Source organism: Syngnathus floridae, chromosome 14 (assembly GCF_059516105.1).
Source record: "Syngnathus floridae isolate MCC-2025c chromosome 14, RoL_Sflo_1.0, whole genome shotgun sequence".
Taxonomy (NCBI): Eukaryota; Metazoa; Chordata; class Actinopteri; order Syngnathiformes; family Syngnathidae; genus Syngnathus; species Syngnathus floridae.
The window spans coordinates 10,649,577-10,670,974 of NC_142426.1; the positions used below are offsets into that span (position 1 = coordinate 10,649,577).

The 21,398-nt window shown below is 38.1% G+C and overlaps 2 protein-coding genes across 3 annotated transcripts; one reads left to right on the top strand and one right to left on the bottom strand.

Annotated features, from left to right (window-relative positions):
• The first annotated feature begins 631 nt into the window (after positions 1–631).
• Positions 632–14,999, top strand: cnpy1 (canopy FGF signaling regulator 1). Of its 2 annotated transcripts, none has more exons than XM_088396273.1 (6): positions 632–780; positions 2,449–2,550; positions 2,755–2,870; positions 8,347–8,559; positions 10,290–10,386; positions 14,248–14,999. In XM_088396273.1, exons 2-6 carry the CDS (start codon positions 2,463–2,465, stop codon positions 14,364–14,366), a joined length of 633 nt encoding a protein of 210 aa, XP_088252399.1. In that variant the 5' UTR covers positions 632–780; positions 2,449–2,462; the 3' UTR covers positions 14,367–14,999. The 2 variants fall into 2 exon arrangements, with proteins under 2 accessions (XP_088252399.1, XP_088252400.1); XM_088396274.1 differs by lacking the exon at positions 14,248–14,999 and adding an exon at positions 10,858–11,014 and having other exon boundaries at positions 633–780.
• Positions 14,997–20,000, bottom strand: LOC148387712 (homeobox protein engrailed-2b-like). Its single transcript, XM_088396270.1, has 2 exons — positions 19,165–20,000; positions 14,997–16,974 (listed from the first exon to the last, which is right to left on the bottom strand). Exons 1-2 carry the CDS (start codon positions 19,640–19,642, stop codon positions 16,658–16,660), a joined length of 795 nt encoding a protein of 264 aa, XP_088252396.1. The 5' UTR covers positions 19,643–20,000; the 3' UTR covers positions 14,997–16,657.
• Between the last annotated feature and the right edge of the window lie 1,398 nt (positions 20,001–21,398).

Below are 21,398 nucleotides of genomic sequence, written 5' to 3' on the forward strand. Positions count from 1 at the left end.
CCACTGTACTACACAGCCCTAAGAAGTAATCAATAAATTGAAATACAGTACATCAATTGAAGATTCAAGATATCAATATATCAATACATGTGCATTTACTAAATATTCAAGACTGGGGTTTATGCACAAGAAAAAGGCTATAGTGGCCCTGACAAATTAAATGGAATTCTTATTTTATTAGCCTCCCTGTTTTAATAAGTGATATGAGACAAAGAATATAAAAGATGAAAAAAAAATAGAAAAACACATTCATTTATAATATTGTTTAATCTGGCATAGTCCAGAACATCTTATCATTTAGATATAGTGTTTTTTCAGTTTTACAATAAAATATATTCCGTGAAATCACAGCTGTCACCACTTTTGGGGGTGCTGAAATCAAATTTAGGGATCTTGAATTTGATTGGTTAACGTGATCTTCAACGTGGCTACACTCCAGTTAAGCACGTTGCATTAGTAGAATGAAAATTGTCAAGAAAGGAAGTAGGTATAGTAAGGTTTGGTGTGTGTGCTTTCAAAATAAACATAAGTTGTTTTGTGTTGACGCAATAAATAACACTAATGCAAGAAAAATTTTTTACAGACTGCAGAGAGTTGTCATATCAATAATGTGGCATTTGAGGTTGCCACAAAAACACAAAAACAAAAAACAACTGGCGTTGTTCAGGTTGCATATTTTTAATTGTGAAAGTTTGTAGGAAGTCAGGCAGTCGTACCGTCATACAAATGAAACCTGAAACGACCGACCTGTTGTGACAGTTCGTGTGAAGTCCAAAACAGGTAAAAGCCGAAAATGCAATATATGACAGTTGTTCGTTGTTTTTATACCACCGTATTTAGTCAATTAGGAAAAACCCTTTGTCCACTGTGAGGCAGTTTTTGCTTGAATTTTTTGCTCTCAGTAAGACGCTGCCTTCTAGGAAGAGTACCAAGCTCCAATGCAACATTATTGAATGTTTGGTTTCATGTTACGGTCAGGCGCGTAAATTGCAGAAACAAAGCGTAAAATAAATTTTGTGTAAAACTAAATAGAACCGTTTTTTAATTGGCATCTGCGAAGTAATTGTTAATAGTTGCAAACAATTTAATTCACCTATTGATTGCTAGTCAACAAATTGGATCAGGTATCCATCTCCATATGTCTTCAAGTAACTTTTAAAGTTCAAACAAAGGACCTCGTATACATCCATATGAATGTTGGCTACTTTTTTTTACAAATCTGTTTTGTACCAAATGCGTGCCCGCACACACCAAAATTTCACTAGCCAACACCTGTGGTGCAGTGATCCCTCGCTACTTCGCGTTTCATATATCACGACTTCGCTACATCGCGGATTTGTTTTTCCAAATTAAAAAAACATTTAAAAGTCAAAATAAAACTTCTAAATTGAGGAATCATGTGTCTAACCTCAATGTAGTATTACTCCAAATGATCGTTTACATTCCTTTAGAAGTCAGTTTTCGCGTGTTAGCACGATCGCGAATTAGCATCTTCCCGCTAACTCGTTAGCCTGCCCAATACTTCTTGTTGGTGACCGTACTTCGCGGATTTCATTTATCGCGGGTGTTTTTTTGGAACAAATTATCCGCGATAAAAAAGGGATTACTGTATTTGCGTTTTCTGTAATTCTGGAAATGCACATTTACCAATTTATTTGTCTGTGTTTTCTATAATTCTCTACTTGGAAATGCACACTAGTTAGAAGTGTCTTATCGTAACTGACAATCCAGCCACGATGGTCTCTTAATGTATTTGTGGAAAATTTACATCTATTTTATCCATTTATTTTGGAGAAATATTAATAAAATAACTAATGCCTTCAGAAACGACCACTTTTACTGAAGAATATGACTACACCCCTCTACCGTCCCTAACCCGGTCAAGTACGTACCATGGACGCCCATTTTACATACTGACAGAAACATGCTGACTGAATATGAAGTATCACGACGCGCCGCTTGTCTTCAATGTTCACAGTGTTTTATGCAAGAGTGACTTGCTTCCTAACCATAACCCACCGGGTGGACTCCCAGCCAGTTAAGAAAGCGGGCTCTGCCTGTCAGCCCTGTCCCACAGACAGCAACATCCACATTGTTTTTTGTTTTTTGAACTTCATTCTGCTGCATCTGCTTATTCATGCACATATACGTGTGACAAAAGTCTACTATAGGAATTTAAGTTTCCGCTTTGTGTAATCCGTACGTCCAGACCAAATGTGAATTACGATGCCCATGCTTGCCTGCCTGCCTTCTGTGACGTAGACAAAAACAGGAAGCTGAGCTCCAAAAGTGGGCGGGCCAGTTTGTCATAAATCTCATCCCCAGAAAGCCCTTAAATTTTTTTTAGTGGGATGAATTTTAGTGCTGACATCATTTTTACACATTATATAAATGCCAATGTTCAGCTTGCTGAAGCGTCACTAACATTTCGACGCACTCTCTCTCTAGGTTAACAAAACACTATGGGCCAATGGATTCTACAGATAACTGTGCTGTTTCTCTTCATCTGTCGCAACCAGGCAAAGAGGGACCCGACATTATACTGTTCTGGTGAGTTATTTGGCATTATTTTCTATGACACTATACTGACTCCATGCAACATTTTCATTGCAAGCTTTGGCGAATGTATAAGATTGTAACCACCAAAGTGTCCATTTTTCAACTGCAAAACTATTTGAATATAATGTGAACTGTACACTAGGATTTCCGGCAACCAAATCCCATCTAGCCCTAAACCTAACCTGTGTTTTCCAGCTTGCCGTGCAATTGTGGATGAATTGAATCACTCAATTGACCAGGTGGATCCAAAGAAAATGATTAATATTGGCAGCTTTAGACTCAATCCAGATGGAACCATGAAAGACAAAAAGGTAAATTACACAAATACATACAGTGATTAAAAGCATCATAGAGGAGGCAAAAAACAAAATACGGAATTGGTAATACAAAACTAAAGTAGGAGGATGCCTTCTTGAATTTGTGACCTGAACTTTGAACTAGTTTGTGTAGAAAATGAACTTTCCCAACAATGTAAACGAGTGTTTTTTTTTTAAACATGTTCAATAAATGCTGTTCCAAACATACTCGAAACATGATTTTCGAGTTTCAAAAACATAATCGTGTAAATAATTGTGATTACACTATTGAACAGAATAATCGTGATTATGATTTTTCTAAGGCAAACGGTATCCAAATGGGCAATATCTTCTGTTTCTCCCAAGTTTAACAACCAAGGTTGTTTGTCAAGACGATCAGGTGTGCACGGAATAATCCATTCGGCTACACTACCTTGGCAACTGAGGAAGCAAAATACACAATAGGATCATGACCGTGTGTGTTTGCGTACATTTGTGTAAGTAAGAGAGAATGACAGATACAGCGATAGCGTTTGAACACACCAGTACTTTGGATTCAGATTATTGTTGCAGGCCTAATAAGGTTGCGTCCCACTGGAGCAAGGATATCCTTTATTCTCCAAGGGCCCGGCTATCATAAGGTGTCTAGCTAGTATTGATTTCCCAGGATTAGTTCCTGTTAGACTGGCAGTGACATCTGCATTGATTAGTTGGAGCAAATGAGAAAAGGGGAGCGACTGCAAAAAAAGGGGGCTTCAATTTGTGCTACTATTACCGCATTAAGACAGGCAAAGGGCTGTTTCATTTTTGTTTGTTGAAATAAGTACTGGATTGTGTTCTTTAGGGTTCGTCAACACATTTGATGTAGTCATGACAATACAGCTTGACGATGACATTGTTTTAGTATTTTGGATAGTGGTGTGACAAATAATTTAAATCGGAAAATTGTTCTTGATTAATGTGAGTGCATTGAATTCAATCTAATCGATCGTGCATCAAATTATTTCTCTTTGGAGAGATACAGTAAGATACATGTCGGCCTATGTCGTTCATCCCCCTGTAAAATAACACGAACCTAATGGAGGTCATTTAAATGTATGGAGTCTGGCCTACAAGAGAGAACAAATGGAGCATTTATTAATTCATTCTAAGATTGATTTTATGGGCGTGTCCGAAATATTGTTTGTCTCCAGAAGCCACAATGATTAAAACAAGTCGGAAAAGGCGGTGGTTTATTTTTTTATTTGTTGAAAGATGTCTAGCCCTGCTGAGATTGTACTGGTGTCAATATGATTCTTTCTACTATTTTTGTCCCTTTCTGTTATCTGTAGATGGCTTGTTTTCCGGAAGTATGCTCAAACGTTGACTCACTTCGAGGGTTATGATTTTCTTCCCTTTCAAACCACTTGTCGGATTTTACCGCTTACAATATTTCAGATCTGCTGTCGGAGATAAAATAACTCGACAGAGATTTGTACTGTGATTTGTGTGGATTTATTTTGAGTGGTGTAAAATAAATCGTCCGCAATCGATACATCGTCATTAAAAAACACGTACGTAGATTCTGCCCATTATCCTGTTTCTTCCACAAGGTGGCGCTCACTATTTACTACAGCACTTACTGTAGTCACGATAATAATATTTGTGTCAAACTTTTTTTTCTTTTTTTAAACTCTACGACAAAAATTCAAATGAATGAATTATTTCAAATGAGTTGCACACACTATTTTAATGTCATATTCATGAGCGTGCATTTAATTCATAAACCTTTGCCCAAATTTTGCATCTTTGTGGACAATTGCTGAATTGTCACCATTCTAGTCATCAGTTTAGTTCAGGGATGAGCTCCTCCTCTGCCCTTTGCTGACACAATCCTCCACCTGTCGTTTAGTCAATCAAATGTTACTGAACCACAGAAGAAGCCAAACCTTGATCCCATGCCCTCACAGCTCCCTCCTTTTCAACAGCTTTTGACCTAGTGTGAATCAGAGAGGGAGGGATGTCACAGCTTAGATGCCATCAGCGAGAAGGATTTGCTGGTTTTAAGTCTCTGCTCTTTGGCCTCTTCACAGTAGGACTTCCTGGGGCTGTGGGGCTGCTCAGTGACACAAAAGTTAAACCTGCCTGCTGTAACAATGACACATTTAAGATTTCCAAAGACATTGAACTTAGTTTTAAGGCAAGTTGATCTCATAGCGACCGGTGGGAAGTCATGCATTGAGAATGAGAGGATGCACAATGGTGTGCTTACACAGTGACACATGATATCATGCTCCAGAAATGTGACTGAATAAAGCTAGTTTATGTTCCCAAACCAATGAAAGGATGAGAGAAATAACTCGCTGTCTTCTGTCACTCTCAGACAATGTTTTGGCTCATTCTTCATGAGCAAACTGCTTTCCACAGATGTTCAATAGCATTAAGGCCACTTAAGAATAGTCCAATGTTTGGCTCTTAGACATTTGTTGATGTTCTTAGCTTTGTGTTTTGGGTCATTTCCCGTTGCAAGACCCATAGACCAAGCTTTCTGACACTGAGCAGCACATTTCTCTCAAGAATCCCTTGATAGTCTTAAGATTTCATTGTCCCATGCATAGATTCAAGCCACCCTGTGCCAGATGTAGCAAAGCAGCCCCAGAACATAACATTCAATTTTGGTCCCATCTGTCCATAAGATAGTCTCCCAGACGCTTTGTGCCTTGTCAACACAGTTTGGCAAATTCCAGTCTTAATTTTCCATGATTTTCTTTCAACAGTGGGGTCCTCCTTGGTCCTACTCCACGAAGTACACTTTAGCTCAAACAATGACGGAACCGACACTGATGCATGACCTTGGAGTTCACCTTTCATTTTTTAGGAGGGTGTTCTGGGCTCTTTTATTGCCATTTGTATTATCGGTCTCTTTTTCATCAATTTTCCTCCTGAGGCCATGTCCTTGCACATTTCTGTGGGACAGTGTCTTTGTCACCATTTAAATAGGCCAACTCACTGATTAGCAAGTTAGCAGACACGTTTGATGCTAATGATATAACAAATTATTTTCAATTTATAAAGTTGACTGTTTGATTTTGCAGCCTTCTATTTTGAATCCAGCTGCACACCAATTGTCTTGCATATTCATTCTTCAGGGTTTTTGGCACTTCTCATTTCACGTCATTTCTTTAGCATGTAATTCTTTCTTCCAAATTGTAGTTTTTGTCTCGTTGTTCACCTGCTCCCTTGATTCACATAATAAGCAAGGCTCACATTTTTATATTTAAAATCCAGCTCCCATTATTAGTCAAAGGAAATTAACCAATTTAACTTCCCTAGTGAAAAATATCCTCAAGTGTCACACCACTGCATATGTCACAGCTGTCCTCCAATCTTCTTCTGAAATGCTGACATAAAATAGCTGTAGGGTAAGTCAGTATTTTTGAGCTCTTCCAAGACTGAATATAAATTACAGCAACTCAATTACATATCACCCAATGGGCATAATGAAGTTCTCCTATCAAACCTTTTTTACTCTACTGTTTTAATTTGCATCGACAAGTACATTTCATTTTATATTTTCATCCATCTGCTTCCGAGTCAATATTATTATTATTATTTTTTTTAATGGGTCTTCATTGGCCCATTTTAGCAGGACAATGAAAGTGAAAGGCCCCCGTCCACAGCGGTGTAATAATGGCGCCCTCTCCAATGGGAATTGAATGGAGGATAGCATCCCTGAGAAGCCTATTCTCTGGCCCAACCGATTGCCCCCCATGCACCCCCCTCCACCTCATTCTTCAAACAACACAGTGACTGACAGCTCCTTTTCACAGCGCTGCAACTGGCAAGGAAGGGGTTTAATTCTAAACCATTTTGTAGCATGGCATGATAATGACACAGACACAAGCCCAAGGGCTGCAATGGACCAACATGGTTTTGTTGTGTTGGACAGGAAAAGTTTTTTTTTTTCTTTCCCCTCTGGATGAGAGTAATAAAGTCAAGGAATAGTCATGAAATATTTTTCATCCAATGCCCGTTACTAGGTGAATGTTTAATAAATAGTTTCACTTTATTTTTGGGGGGGAACAATAATAATCGTGTCTGTCGTGAAAATGATTGTGGGCTGTGAGACCATTTTAAAAAAGTACATAAGGATTAAATGAACACATGCCCATGCAATGAAAGTATCTAATATGGAAAAAAGTTAGTGCGGACAGATAAAGATTGACATCTGAACCTCATCATCATGGGCTGGGGGGTGACCTACATCCTTCATTGCTCGCCCTTCAGCCTTTGCCCTCGTGCTGTAACATTCTGTTGTTCCGCCAACTTCCTTCCTCCTGTGCACAAGCTCAAGGGATCCTCTTCTGAATGACTCACATTTCTCCTTGAATGAAACGCATGTGGAAGAGTCCGACGGGGGGGATTAGTGATTGCTTTAAGGATTTTAGTACTGCTATTGCAAGTGGAAAAGAGTCGCAGAAGAGAAATGCAAATTAATAGATGATGTTGGAGGAAACTCCATGTAATGTCTGCAAATGGCGCAGAAGGAAGCACAAGAAAGTGACAAAAGCTAAATGAACATATCCAAGTCTTTAGTCATCTTCAAATATTGCTTCCATCCTTCCCGCCAAACTTTAGTTACCACAGTAACAGTTGTCCACTTTTGAATGGGGAGAAGAAAAAAAAAAGACAAGGAAGATTTCTTCTGTTTGATCATTGGAGGATGGAGCAGGGGATACGTGGGACACAAAAGCAGATGAAAAAATGGGCTTTTTACCCTGTACTTGGCTTCTGTTGAGCCCCCCCCCCTGCGTTTTCCATCTCCTTTGACGACCATGCTCCAAAGGAAATGCACCCCTCTGTGTTTTTTCCCAGCCCTGGTCAGTTTCTTTTGCCCTTTTCATTGCCCCGTCCCCACCTCCTGCTCCCCCATGCATCACCACAGATCCCCAGATACGGGTGTCCTTCCGGGGCTGGTCAGGGCGCTGCACCTGGCTTGACCCGTCTAGACTTGGCTGCTCTCTGTTTTGTCTTGCACAGGAAAAAGAGCGTGGGGTTTGGATGGAGCGGTGGGGAGGTATTGGCACAGGTTAAAAGTCAGAGTTGGGGGGTGAGGGTTGTTAGTGGGGATGAAGAAAACCAGGCAGAAATAGGTCATACTGCTGACCTACAGAGTCACAGCTGACACAAGGGCACTCCAAAGGACTTATGGAGGTTTTAAAGAGTTTTTTCCCCTCGCTTTCATTAGTTTCTGTTTTTTTCACTTGCCATTACCGTGACGCACAATTTCGATGTTTACGTTGACTAGTTTGAATACTTGTTATTGCTTTGAATTTTTAGATTTTGCAAAGGGTCCATTTTACATCGATTGACTTGGTTCCTTTCTAGATTTTTCTAACAAAGGAATTTATTTGAAGAAAATAATGACATGTTTAGGAAGTAACACAATAGTCTACAATCTCAGTTAGCCTCCCCCCTTATTTGTGTGTGCGTGTGTGCGTGTGTGTCCCAGGTACCTCTAGCTCGTTCTGAGACTCACCTCAGTGAGCTCTTGGATGGAGTTTGCAATTCCATGAGTGACTATGCCCTCCACGTGGACCCTGATACCCAGAAAAAACAATACATAAGGTTTGCACCTCGGAGCAGTGGGCCCACTGGGGACTTCCCTGACCTTAAAAACTTCCAGTTCGACGGACCTGAAGCTCCCAATGCCTTGAAGTTCGCAGTGAGTGCAAAAGCTGGACACATTTCTGTAGGCTTTTTGATCCTGCCGAATTATCATAGACATTGAGACATTTTAAAAAACGAGCTTGATAGAGCACTGTAACATTTGATTTATTTCAATGTAGTCTAAAAGAAATCATAGTTTATTAACGTTTTGGTTATGCATTTGAACATTTTAACTCGATGTCCAAAGGTGCTCAAGTTAAAATTCAGCATAAATCTAGACCCCATGAGTTATACAAGATTTAAAATAAGGTCCATATCATGATTTCTAAATGGTTTATGATTTTTTTTCAGGGGCATTTTAGTCAAATGAAACATTAAAAATTTACACAATCTGAATTTATTGAATAGTTCCCTTGGATTTTCCATTTTACTTGAATTTAGGTTTATATGCTCTATTCACGGGTCCAGACTCATTATTAGTTGTTAATAATGTAAAACTGAAATATATATATATATATACTACTAATTTAATTGTAGAAGGAAAGAATTGCTTTTCATCGCAAGAATCCCTGCCCGGTGGTATTGAGGGGTGAAGGGGTGATTTTGCTTTTACCAAGTACCAAGGATTATTATTTAAATCCTTCCATTCTAATCCCTTTTTCTACATCTTTCCATTCACATTCTCATAACATTCATCACCAAAAAGGATATACCTTAAATAACACAGCCAGATACATTAAGAATGATAATAAGAATCACTGTTTGACAAGAGCTGTTAAGTGTTTATCTTATGAGTTTCGGAGATGTGTGTTATGCAGTGGTTTTAGTTTGATGACTTGAAATTTTGGATGTGTTCATCAAGCATGGGAGCTCTTCTTGAATGCAATATTAGTATGATCATCTATCATGACCTCAATCCTTTTGTAAGTGATAGAGATGAGTGTTACGCATATATCTGTTTTGGGATGTTTTACGAATACACAATCACACCAGGATAAGATGAAATGTTGATTTAAAGCCAGTAATTGGTTATTACAAGAAATGAATCATGTAAAAGCTGAGACAAAGAACACAATTAGCCCTGTACCAAGGTTTGGTAAGGACTTCAGTGCAAACACAGCAGCGACAAGACCCAAAATGCAAAATCGTGGCTACTCTGAACTTTGAACCCAATTTTAAAGGGAAACAGAGGTCAGGGCAAAAACGGGCGTGTAAACTGTTTAGTTTTGAAGCCAAAACAAGTTTCAAAGTCTTTGTCAACCTCTTTCTTCAAATCAGTTGGTGGATGTATTTCATGGTCAGGATTCTCATTTGTTAATCATTTCAAAAATTCCTAAAGATATACTAAATTGATGAGTCCGATTGATAAATGCAACGTTAACGTTGCTGTGACTTTTGGCTTGTTCCGTCAGCTTTCGCCACAGTGAGTCACTCGCGTGATTTTTTTCGGCACATGTTTGATAACCCTGACACAACCTACCTACTTTTCATCCGCGGTACTGACCGGGTATCAAACCCGTGCCATTTGAGGCAACGGCAGCAGGATGCAACACTTCGCGAGCAGAATAAAACGCGTGAATCGGAGCCGTCAAAATGGCCGAACAGTTGGGCAAGCAGTGGGGGGAAAATGGCCTCAGCCCTGCAAACAGCGGTCGTCCATTGTGTAAAAAAAAAAATACATAAGACAATACTGTGTGTGTATGAGTATATGCATGGCCAAGCTGCTCTACTTTTACCTCCAGGCCAAATCTTTCTTCTCCTCTAATGTTTTTTTTTCCCACTCAGTGTGAAATCATTGTAGAGGAGCTAGAGGATGATATCATCGCTCTTTTCAGCCAGAACACAGAGGATGCGCAAAAGGAGTTATGCAACATTGTTTCAGGTACCGTATTTCCCTCACACATTATTTACCACGTAAGTCGGGTTTTTGTCAATTTACCCAACAAGATATCCCATCACTGTTTACTTCAAGTAGATATTTGGTTTTAATATTCTTGTGGTTTTTGGATGCATACATCAAAACATAATAAGGGCAACAAACCACGTTTTAAAGCATTTCTCTTGATATTCGGGGTGTAATATAACTATCCGCGCCCCAATGTGTGCATATTGTATAATAAGTTAGTTTTTGTTAATTGTTCCTAACTACTGAAATACAATTAGCGTCCGTTAACCCTGTTAGACATACTTAAGTGAAATCATGCCGAGCTCTTTAATTAATAACGAAATGCGATCAGGAAGCGAAAATAGTGTGATCATCTCGGGTCTGCGGCATATCAAATTAAATTTTTATCAATTGCAATATCAATTAATCAACTTGCTGACCTACACTTTTTTTTCTGCTTTTTTCCAGACTACTGTAATGACGCCAGTAAAAGAAATGATGAGTTATAGTTTTTATGTATAAAAAAAGTGTGACCAACTTTGTTTAAATGAAATGGAAAATCAAACCTCCTTTTGTTTGTTTTTAAAAAGGAACTTCTGAGGAATAAATAAATATTTTATCAATATTTTTCTGAAGTTTATAATTAATGCTTTGTGGTGAGCAACTCCTAAACTTCTAACAAATTGAGTGCATGATCGTAGCTGCAGTTTGTTCTATAAAAAATATATAAAAGTTCATTTTGTCTGGGGAATAAAATGTGTAACAGGTGACATGGTACACAAAGTTGCTTCTAAACGTAATGGATTTTGTTGAGTTACGTAACTGTGGTCATCTGAAGGTATCTTCACATATTAGGTTCTTTCCCATGTAAAATGAGACTTTTTTTCTTGAGCATAATACTTTATAAATTCATACTTCAAAGAAATATTAGAAATGATTAAAAAATATGATGGGTCTTTTATTTGCTGATAATAAGTCAGAGCGTATGTGAGTAGTATTTTATTACAAACACTAATTATCTCCCCTAATTATTTTAATATCTATGTTCAATATGAGTCGGTTTATAAATTAAATGTCAAACGTGTTCTATAAAATACGCTTGTTTTCTTTGGCGTCATGGTGTCACTAGTCGCATGATGGTACTACCTTCAGGATTTGGTGTTGTGTTATGATATTTATTGTCATGCAAACATGCAGTAAGGTCATTAATTCATCTGTGTTTGAATCAGCAGTTTACTTTGCTTGCATGGCAGCATGAGCTGCTTCTTGTGTGAACGTGTTAGTGACACAATTAAAAGAAGAACACTTTCAATCACTTCAATGTAAACGTACGGCTTTACTGCCCTTCTTAACCCGTCAAATATCATTTTCGTTTTATTTTTTTTTCCAGAACAAATTTTGGTAGTTCAATTTAGATTTAGGTTGAAACCCAAGTAAGTGTGAAAGATACAACTCTGCCCATCCATGACCTTACCGGGTCTTTACTTACGATATTACATAAGATATACAATCGATTTAGCAACTGAAACTCAAGTTGAAATGTTTAATTATGCATTATTCATTCCATACTTTATCATTTCAATAATTGACAAAGTTTGTGTGTTTTCTCAAAACAGGTTGCATACGCTTTTGGTGGATTTATTAAGATAGCATTACTACACGATGTAACTGATGCTGTATGGGTACACTCACCAAACTGATGTGCAGGAAGTGTGTACGTGTGTGCGATTGGTTGTAGTTTTATCATTTTTATGAAGTAAAATAAAGCCAACTTTATATGACATACCTTGTCACAATGTCACCCTCCACACTGAAAAGGCCCAAATAAATAAAAATAAGAAAATATATACCAAAATATAATTGAATACTAAATAAGAAGTATATTTACTTGTATTTATAGCTATATTTATTTTGTATTTATTTCCATGTGTTTTGCCAGGGCAGCACGGTAGCGCACTATTTAGCATGTCCGCCTCACAGTGCACAGACAGACAGACAGACAGACTAAACCTAGTAGTACATCCAATATAAACATGACTCCTCCTCCTAAATAAGAACTAGTGCATTAGGCGTCCCTTTTGGTTTCCTTTTTCTGCTCTAGTCTCAACTTTCTTCCTTCCTTCCCTCATTGCTGCTTAAGTTTCCTCTCAATTCTGTAATTAAAGTCACGGCAGGACCCTTGCAAAGTCTTTGTGTAGCTGCCTGTCTGGAAATGTTCGTGAGCTCAGCTTCCACACATGACAGATCAAGGGTTACAAAAGTGCTGACAAAAGATGACAGACAGTCCTCACAGCAGTTGTTGATCATTTCCCACAAACTATCTACGGATTGGCAGATATTTAGGTCCTGTCGCTGTTTTTGGTAGCTTTACTACATGAAACCAGAGCAACACTATTTGAAGCAGGGTATCATTTAAAACAGACATGTATAATTTATGAGGAAAAAAAAGAATCTTAAACGTATTTGAAGTAGGTTGCAAGACCCAGAATGTAAAATTTGGATTTTGGACCAAATCAAGCCGGTCTTTTGACATTTGTTGGTGTACTATATGAGAAAAGTTAGTAAAATATCTAATTTTGTACCAAAAAAAAAAAAAAAGCAATCAACAACACATCTCGTCTCCTATGAGTGTTCTGTCCCCCACCATTTGTTCCATAAAGTAAAGAATTGAATTCATTGATAGTTAATATAAATTTCACTTCAATCCACCATTCTTAGTGAATAGGAAAAATTCTATGTGAGACAAAGTGTGATTTTGTATCCTTATGGTATAAAGTTTGGTCACTGAGCTGTGGCATTAACTTGTATTCTAACAAGATTAAAATATATTTGTCCTGGAGATTAGCATAGTTAAGTCTCCCTTTTTTTGGCTTTTGGGGCGGCTGCAGCAGGCTTTGATCAGTGTAGCACAGCAAGGCCCAGGCTTGGCCTGGCCATCCAAAGCCTGGGTGTGAAATTGCTCTGATGTCATCCCCCATTCTCCATCTTTTCCAGCTTTCAGGGCAGTAATTATATTTCCGCCACAAAGCCCCCGTCCCCTTCATTCCATATTTCAGGTTTGACTAGGAAGCGTTTTAGAGAACTATGGCTAAATTACTCAGTGGGGGGAAGGGGAACTTGATGGGTCATCTTTTGTCTGGCAGAGACACAGGGGGACATCACTACTTGTATATGTACTTTTCTTTTCTCTGTTTGTCTGCCATTTGCCTCTTGCAGAAGGGGAGGAATTTAAGACGAGTGAAAGGACATGAACTTTGTTTCCAAAAAAAAAAAAAAAACGGAACTATTACATATTCAAAAATATGTGTCTTGATAGCTTGGGAGTAGTAGGTTAAGACACAATAAAGGATAATCACAGTGACCATGATTTTATAATAGATCTATTAACAATATTTGGAGCATCATTTTAGTTTGTATACATTTGTTCAGTGTTGTCAATATTTCGTAATTTGTAAATGTTAAGTAGAAGTTGAGAAGAAAGGCCCAAAAAGTTCATCTTAATATGTATGTTTCTTCTAAAATGTTACTTCAGAATTGCACGACCTTCATGAAGTATAAAACTGCATTAAGTTATCACAAATGGATATGTGCATTTTACATATCTGTTAGAAAGTTTGGATTTTTCCTTCATAAGCAAGCATAGCGGATAGCCAGTTGCTAATCTTTTATCCTTTGACCATTTTTCTTTTGCAACATAAAACAATCCATAACTTTCACTGGGTTGAACCCGCAATGACCATGCAGTTACGAAAATGAAATATTGAATGCTTTTATATCATACACTTGGTCACATTTGCGGATGCAGGGTGAGAGCAAGTGCATGACATGAAGCATTTGAATATGAAATCATCTCCACAGTTGGAACCACTGAGGAGATTGATGTCCTTTTCTCACCAATCTTGGCAGCAACTCAGGCACCTGCTGCTATTTGCATGGACACCCAAAGTATTTTGACCTTCGTCCAGGTTCTCTGGTGATTTTACTCCTCTCCCCCTCTACCATCTCCCCACACCCTCAAGCCCTTCAACTGACAAACACAGACTGTGCACAGAGGCTCTGTTCACTGCCTTCCCCCTTTCCCAGTCCCAAGTCAAGAGCTCAGCTCATCAAGTCAGCAAGCGTTGGGTGTTACTTCCATATACAAGACAGCTCATAAAAGAAAATGCAGATGAAGTCCTCTAGTCGCCATTCACAGAGTCTGAGTCAAAGCTTCTCCGGAGGAGTCAGATAAATAACTCTGGCTCTTTACATTCAGACAAACATTAAATCTTTTTTCCCCCCCCATTTTTTCTGCTGTTTCATCACTAAATTCAGGCCTTGAAGACATAAGTAGCATGCTATATATATGTGTATATATACTATATATATGTATATATATATATATATATATTTTTTTTTTTTAATTATTTATTATTTATATTTTTTTTCCTTTTATCCTGTGCCAAGTGGAAAGGGTAGTGCTCTTTTCTCTGTCCATCTTTGCATTTATTGTTATGCAAATTGATTTCCAGATGACAGAATCATTAACTCAGTTTACTGCTCAATGCAAACTTTCATCTCCTCATGTTTGCTGTATGTTTCTGTTATTTCAAATAAAATTGCAGAAATCACTTTGCACTGATTTTATTTACCATCATTTTAAAAAATCATTGCCATTAGGACCATGTAACAGAAAAATTAAACCGGCTGAGGAGCAAATGACTAATTTCAATTTTATCATTTTTTTTATGTCAAAGACCCATTTACCGTATAGAAAACGCGATCCCTCTCTCGTTACAACACTGCCACAGACTTCAGCTTTTATTTACATCATTTTAAGGCAAATGAGTTTACTTGCCAAACAATTTCCTCAAGCAGTCGAGAAAATATAGATTAAAAAAAAACATTCACAGCATTGTAAGACAACCATTTGGTTTGGCTCATCGTTAACTCTACTCAGCAAAAGGCCTTTGATATGTTACACTCCCAAAAAATTATTGCAGGAAAAAATAACTTATGTAAACGTGAGTCAACATGTCTGTTTTATTATAAATACGAATATATTGTTTATGTGTTTCTAGAAGGATTAAAAAAAAAAAAAAAAGGTTTCTTAAACATTCGTGGATGTGATAACCTATAGTAATATAGGTCCATAAATTTCGGTGCCAACTCTTTACTTTGAATGACAACCTATTCCCTGAAAGCACGCGCGTGGAGCTCAGCCAATGAGACTTTTTAAAAGGATTTCAGACAAACATTTGAGTTTAATTTTATTATGCTGGTAATGACTGTTATCATGTAAAATGATCATATCAGTTGTCTAAAGTAGGCTCAATCAAATCGGGAAAGATGAGCAGCGTGCAATTTTTATGCCAATTCGGATGTGGAGAGCTTCAATCTCTGTTCTCTTATAAAATAGGGGGGGGAAATAATCAAGTAGAATCTTGTGTGCGCGTGCGGGTGCCGGCCGGCGTGTTCCCAACATGTGGCTTCCGCATTTCGGCATAAAATAGGCACCCATAAAGGCGGTTTGAGGCTAAATTCTGAGCTAAACAACCAGACTTCCTGTCACCGTACTATAAGCAAACAGACACTAACGCCTATAATAACAAACAGACACTAACGGCGATAAAAACAACCCCAAAAATATATATCAATTAATTCAGAAAAGATAAAATAACATTTTATAAATTCTTAACAGAGATACCAAAATGCAGCAAAACAAATCTTTGGACTTTAGCATATAGTTTTTTTTTTTTTTTTTTTTTTTTTTAAATCACTGTTGTGAATCAGGCTTCGTTACTGAGCGCGTCTTTGTCCACGCAGGTCACTTGTCTCAGCCAGTCAGTCCACACTCTCACGCCCAAGTGTCTCTTTTGTCACCACGCATTAAAAATAATGAGAATGAAAATAAAAACATGGACATTTTCATTTTTGTTTGACCACGCATGCATCACTTAAAATAAACGCTTGACTTTAAGTTGTTAAGACTTTGAGTGACAACGCTTTACTCCCTCGTGTGTTTTAATTAAAGAACATATGCTCATTATTTTTCCAATATTTTTTTCCGATAATTATAATGAATTTGGCCAAATTGCCATTTTCTGCCGCTTTTTAAACTATCACCATTGACAGCCCTGAGGGCGCGTAGCATACGCGCACACATAAACGCACGCAAACACATTTTACACATCTAAAAGTTGTCTCTATTTGAAGTATGAATGCTGGTGTTGACGTGATTTTTTTTTTTTATTTATTGCATGGTTCAGCGAGAGACGAATCCTCTCGGTTAGTCGCTGTCCGACTTGGCGTCCTTGGACGAGGCGTGGTTGTACAGTCCCTGCGCCATGAGATGCAGCGCCAGCGAATTTTTATTCCCTGTGGCCTTTTTTATTTTGGCCCTTTTGTTCTGAAACCAGATTTTGATCTGAGATTCGTTGAGGCCAAGTTCCCGGGCCAGGTCCTGTCTCCGCTGCTCGGTCAGGTACCGGTTGCTCTGAAACTCAGTCTTTAGCCGGTGGAGTTGCTCTACGGTGAAGGCTGTCCGAGGTCGCTTGTCTTCTTTTGTCGGGGTCCGAGCCCTCTTTGGCTTACGGGATCTGGGCCCTTGGGGGGTGGGAATGAAGAGGAGAAATGTTGTGATTCAATCAGTTGTTGCAAGTTTGACATGAATTGTTCGCCTCATATGGAATCTTTTGGTAATAGTGGATATTGTGTTTTAATCGTACATTTTTCTCCGAGTTCAATAACTCGTTGGATGGTTTTAGTTATTTTTAAATAGTTATTCTGTGGCTTCTTTGTAAAGCGACAATGTTTCCATTAGTCACACAAATGCATCTCCCTGAATTGACGCCTACTTCAGATGGAGACTCGGTGGATGAGTAAATAAACACCACCTGCCATGCCTGATAAAAGATTGTCACAAAAATACGTCATGGTTGCTTTATATACATATAAATGATCGAATGTCAAGTTTAATCATCATAAATTACATGCAGCATAGCCAGAAGCTACTTCAGTCATGTGAAACATGATGATAGCGCAAGACGGATTCTGTTGGGTGAGAAACAAACACACTATACACTGTTATATTGTTTTATTCCAGTGTTGGGGCGGACGCAGAATAAACCGAACGATAATGAGGAAGACTGATACAAGGTGTCCTCCAAATCCGCTGCAGCGCACACACAGTGAAGCCTGCAGGAGGAGGAGCGGGGGTGGTGATGGGGGTGGGGCCAGACTGAGATGGATGCGGGGGGGCTCTTTTCCCTCTGTTCCCTAAATAATGCATTTATTTCTTAAAAAGACACGATAAACAAAATTTCCCCACTTAGGATATCTGAGGGCTGTCGGAATGAAACATATAAACGAAATTCCAATTAGCGGAGGCTATGTTTAACTCTAAAATATATGGGCCTTAATACAATCATGCTATATTCAACTATTTAAAATCAGAAAAGTCCGTATGCGCGTAAATTCGCAAATCAGCATGCTTCATTTGACAGAAATTAACTCGGGGGGAAGGGATGGAGATCATTTGCAATCACGTGTAAAATATAATGCTTTTCTTTTTATGACGTCAGTCTTTATTTCCATCGACTCTTTTGGTAGGCCGAATGCAGAAAAGCTGCAGCAGCCCCCTTTGCTCTTTTAAAGGCCCATTGTAGTGATTCCCGCACACTCTCCATTAGTTTCACGAAAACTTTTCTCGCTACAAAAACAAATTTCTTATTGGTTTGTGTCGCACTTTGCCCTTATATGATCATTTCGGAGTTGTCTTTGAACATCACCAAATGTCTATTTGGGGGGGGGGGGGTCAACGGGATTTTCCGTACATCCCACAATTCAAAAAGAAAGAGACAAATAAAAAGTTGCATTCAAAATATTCGGTTTGACTGCAGTTTTAGTTATTTAAGTGAATGAAACTAGATACTTTTTGTCACATTTTATGCAAAAGAACGTAGCCTCAAATATTTTGTTTCAGCGAGTGACAAATAGCCCAAATCAAATTATTGACAGAATTGCATGTTTATACAAATTATTATCTATTTCGCATGTGCATGGGTTGCTCTTTTTTGCGTGTTTGTGGCCTGCGTTTCACATCTAATCCATGCCTTCAGTACTCACCACTCTCACTTTTTAGGCACCCACCATTGTCAAAAATATGCTAATAGAATATTAACAAAGAAGGGTCGGGAACAATGGCGTTAAACTTGGTTTTACTTCATTTTCTACATTTTTGCTTCATTTTTTTTCACTGTATATTCTCATACGACTTTATTTCTAGGGAACTACTATAGACAAAACCGTCGAATTTAAATTTATGTACGAGAAAAGCAATTATGAATTAGGCCATTGTTATAATAGTTTCTTCTGATTTTGGAAAGGTGCAAAAAAGTGAAGGAGAAAAAGTAAGAGCGCACTATTCAATTGTTATGATCACATTAGTTTATTAAAAGTAAGGTGTGATAAAGATAACTATCTATGACGGTACAATAATTGCTTTGTCAATTGTTACAATGATATGTCGATTAAGTTGGGGGTGGGGGTGTAGCTCTAACTATTTAAAACAAGTAATTCATAACCTTTTGTGCTATATTTTTAGGGTAGTAAAACTTTCACAGAAGTTTATTCTCAGAATTGATACAATTGCCTGTCATAACAGAGATTTTTTGGGGGGGGGTGAACTCTTTGTTTTTTTTTTTTTTTTTTTTTTAACACTCCAGCATATTAGGTTACATTTTCCCCTTTTTGATATGCTATTAAAATGAATACGTGCATATTTTTTGCACCAACCTGACGACGGACGGTCTGAGTAGCGGGTACAATAAACCCACGCTGGCCACAGCATCTGTTTGGCCCCATCAGATGCTGAGCTGGCTTGGGGGCTGCTACAGCGGTTGTCGTTGTCTCCTCGGACATTCTCACTTTCTTCACTGCCTATCAGCTCACTCTTCCGACTAATTATATCCGAATGGCTGTCGTCGGATGATCGAGAATCGTCCTCTACTCGTGCAGCTCTTCCTTGTACATCGAGGTTGCCGATTTTGGGGTCGTTTCTCATCTCATTTCTTCTTGTGATACTCTCCTGAATTGGAGTCCCATTTTTCCTCTTCCGACCAAAATCCGGCCTTAAAATGTTGTCAATATAAAAGTTGGTGATCCTGTGGGACTGCTGGTTGCCAGGTGGTAGGATAAGAGGCAGGATAGCTCTATCTGACTCCTCACCAGAGTCCTCAGGGCTCTCCGGGTCTCGACGAGCATTTTCTTCCATGATGATGACGCCTGATCCTCCCCAGAACTTATTCACCAAAGTATTCCAATCTAATGATGCGGACTGTTGACTATGGTTTCAAAAAGTTTATCACAATAATAATAATGAAAACAACCAACTTTTATTTAGTATCGTATGATGAACGAAAAATCTGCCGTTTTTTGACTGGAAAAAAATCATAGTCCAGTATCAGATCATTCGATTCCTCATCGTTTGCTCTGTTCAGTGATTTCATAAAGAGAAAACTAAATTGGGTTCGTTTTTAAAAGTTTTTCAAAGGGATCCCTGCGCACATTTTTTGATGCGCTCAGCAGTAAATCATTCTGATTCAGACGACGCTCAAATACTTTCGCGAAGGATTTGGATCTCATTTCTCATTGGCTGAGAGGAGCTACGTTAAGGCGCTTTAGACACGTGCCTTAGACCAATACAGTTGCAGAGATCCTGTCACGTGACGTCACCGGAATTCCTTGGAGGCTGTATGGGTCCAGCCCATATGCTACGTTCAAGTTAAACCAAAAATGTCAGTGCTATCAAATTTAATAGCCTACTAAATATTCACATATGACATGACTATTAGAAAATAAAATGCACCTTGGTTTATTATAGCAAACTGCATAAAAACGATTGGATGGGTAATGTAAAACAACTAAAATTGATATGATTTCATAGTTGTAGTATCGTTGTAGTAATCAATTTTAATTATTTGTGTTCAGCAATCATCTGACATATTTATGTGTACCCACATAACTACAGTTTAATTATTTTAATTAGATGTTTATGCTGTTGGGTTGTTCAATAAAAATACAACGTTGAAATTGTCACCAAAAGTGCAAAATAATAAATTCATGTATCACAATATTGATATGAAATAACACATTTCAACAAAAAATATATTAGTTATTAATCATAAAAATAAATTGCATGGCTGAACATGGATGGAAACAATTATTTAAGACAATCACTTATACATATGTTAACTTTTTCGTTAACTTTCTTATGCATATTTTCAATTGTGGTGTTTTCCAAGACCACTATACTCAGTTAAACACTTTTACACCTTGTCTCTGCGATAGTACGTGAATGCAGCAGGGATAACAGTTTTTGCGCACACGCTTGCACACATGCACGCACACGCACACACACACTCAATGCCTGGGAGCAGTGAAATCAGTGACGTCATAATTTCTAATTTTGAAAACATTGAGCATGCACAATCAATTACGTTCTTTTGCTGATAGCTACATCTCAAGTTTTATATTGATAATTATTCATTACTTCCATTGTCTTACAATATCAGAACTTAAACGTAAAATCCAATAGAGTGAAAACTCGTGTGATAGCTTATGCCGGAGGTGTAGATCCCTCCGTCTATAAATAAACAAATAGATAAATAGATATCTATCTATATGAAGACATCCATCCATCCATCCATAGTTCGGTTCATTGTTTTTATTTTTCAGGAAAACATGAAAACACGTGAACCCTATTAATAATGAACCTCATATCAATTCTAAAATTGGTATCTTTATTTGCTTATTTCACTCTGGATTCAAAAGAATGAAAGCTCTTACGGTAGTTCCGCAACGAGCTGTGCGAAGCCATTGTCTTTATGCAGGAAGGCAGCACCTGACAATGTACGTATGCTTCTTGTCTGACGCTTGCCTGGACGCACTAAACAAAGGCTCATGTCCAGACGAGATTTATTTGCGCGCACATTCGTCATCCACAAATTTAAACTTGCAAAATTAACTTG

What these genes read in the sequence shown, in the direction of transcription:
- cnpy1 (XM_088396273.1), top strand. Translation starts at nt 2,463, where the DNA reads ATGGGCCAATGGATTCTACAGATAACTGTGCTGTTTCTCTTCATCTGT. An exon ending in CCCGACATTATACTGTTCTG is followed by an intron (nt 2,551 to 2,754) that starts GTGAGTTATTTG and finishes TGTGTTTTCCAG; the next exon opens with CTTGCCGTGCAATTGTGGAT. An exon ending in CCAATGCCTTGAAGTTCGCA is followed by an intron (nt 8,560 to 10,289) that starts GTGAGTGCAAAA and finishes TTTCCCACTCAG; the next exon opens with TGTGAAATCATTGTAGAGGA.
- LOC148387712 (XM_088396270.1), bottom strand. Translation starts at nt 19,642, where the DNA reads ATGGAAGAAAATGCTCGTCGAGACCCGGAGAGCCCTGAGGACTCTGGT. An exon ending in CTCAGACCGTCCGTCGTCAG is followed by an intron (nt 16,975 to 19,164) that starts GTTGGTGCAAAA and finishes CCACCCCCCAAG; the next exon opens with GGCCCAGATCCCGTAAGCCA.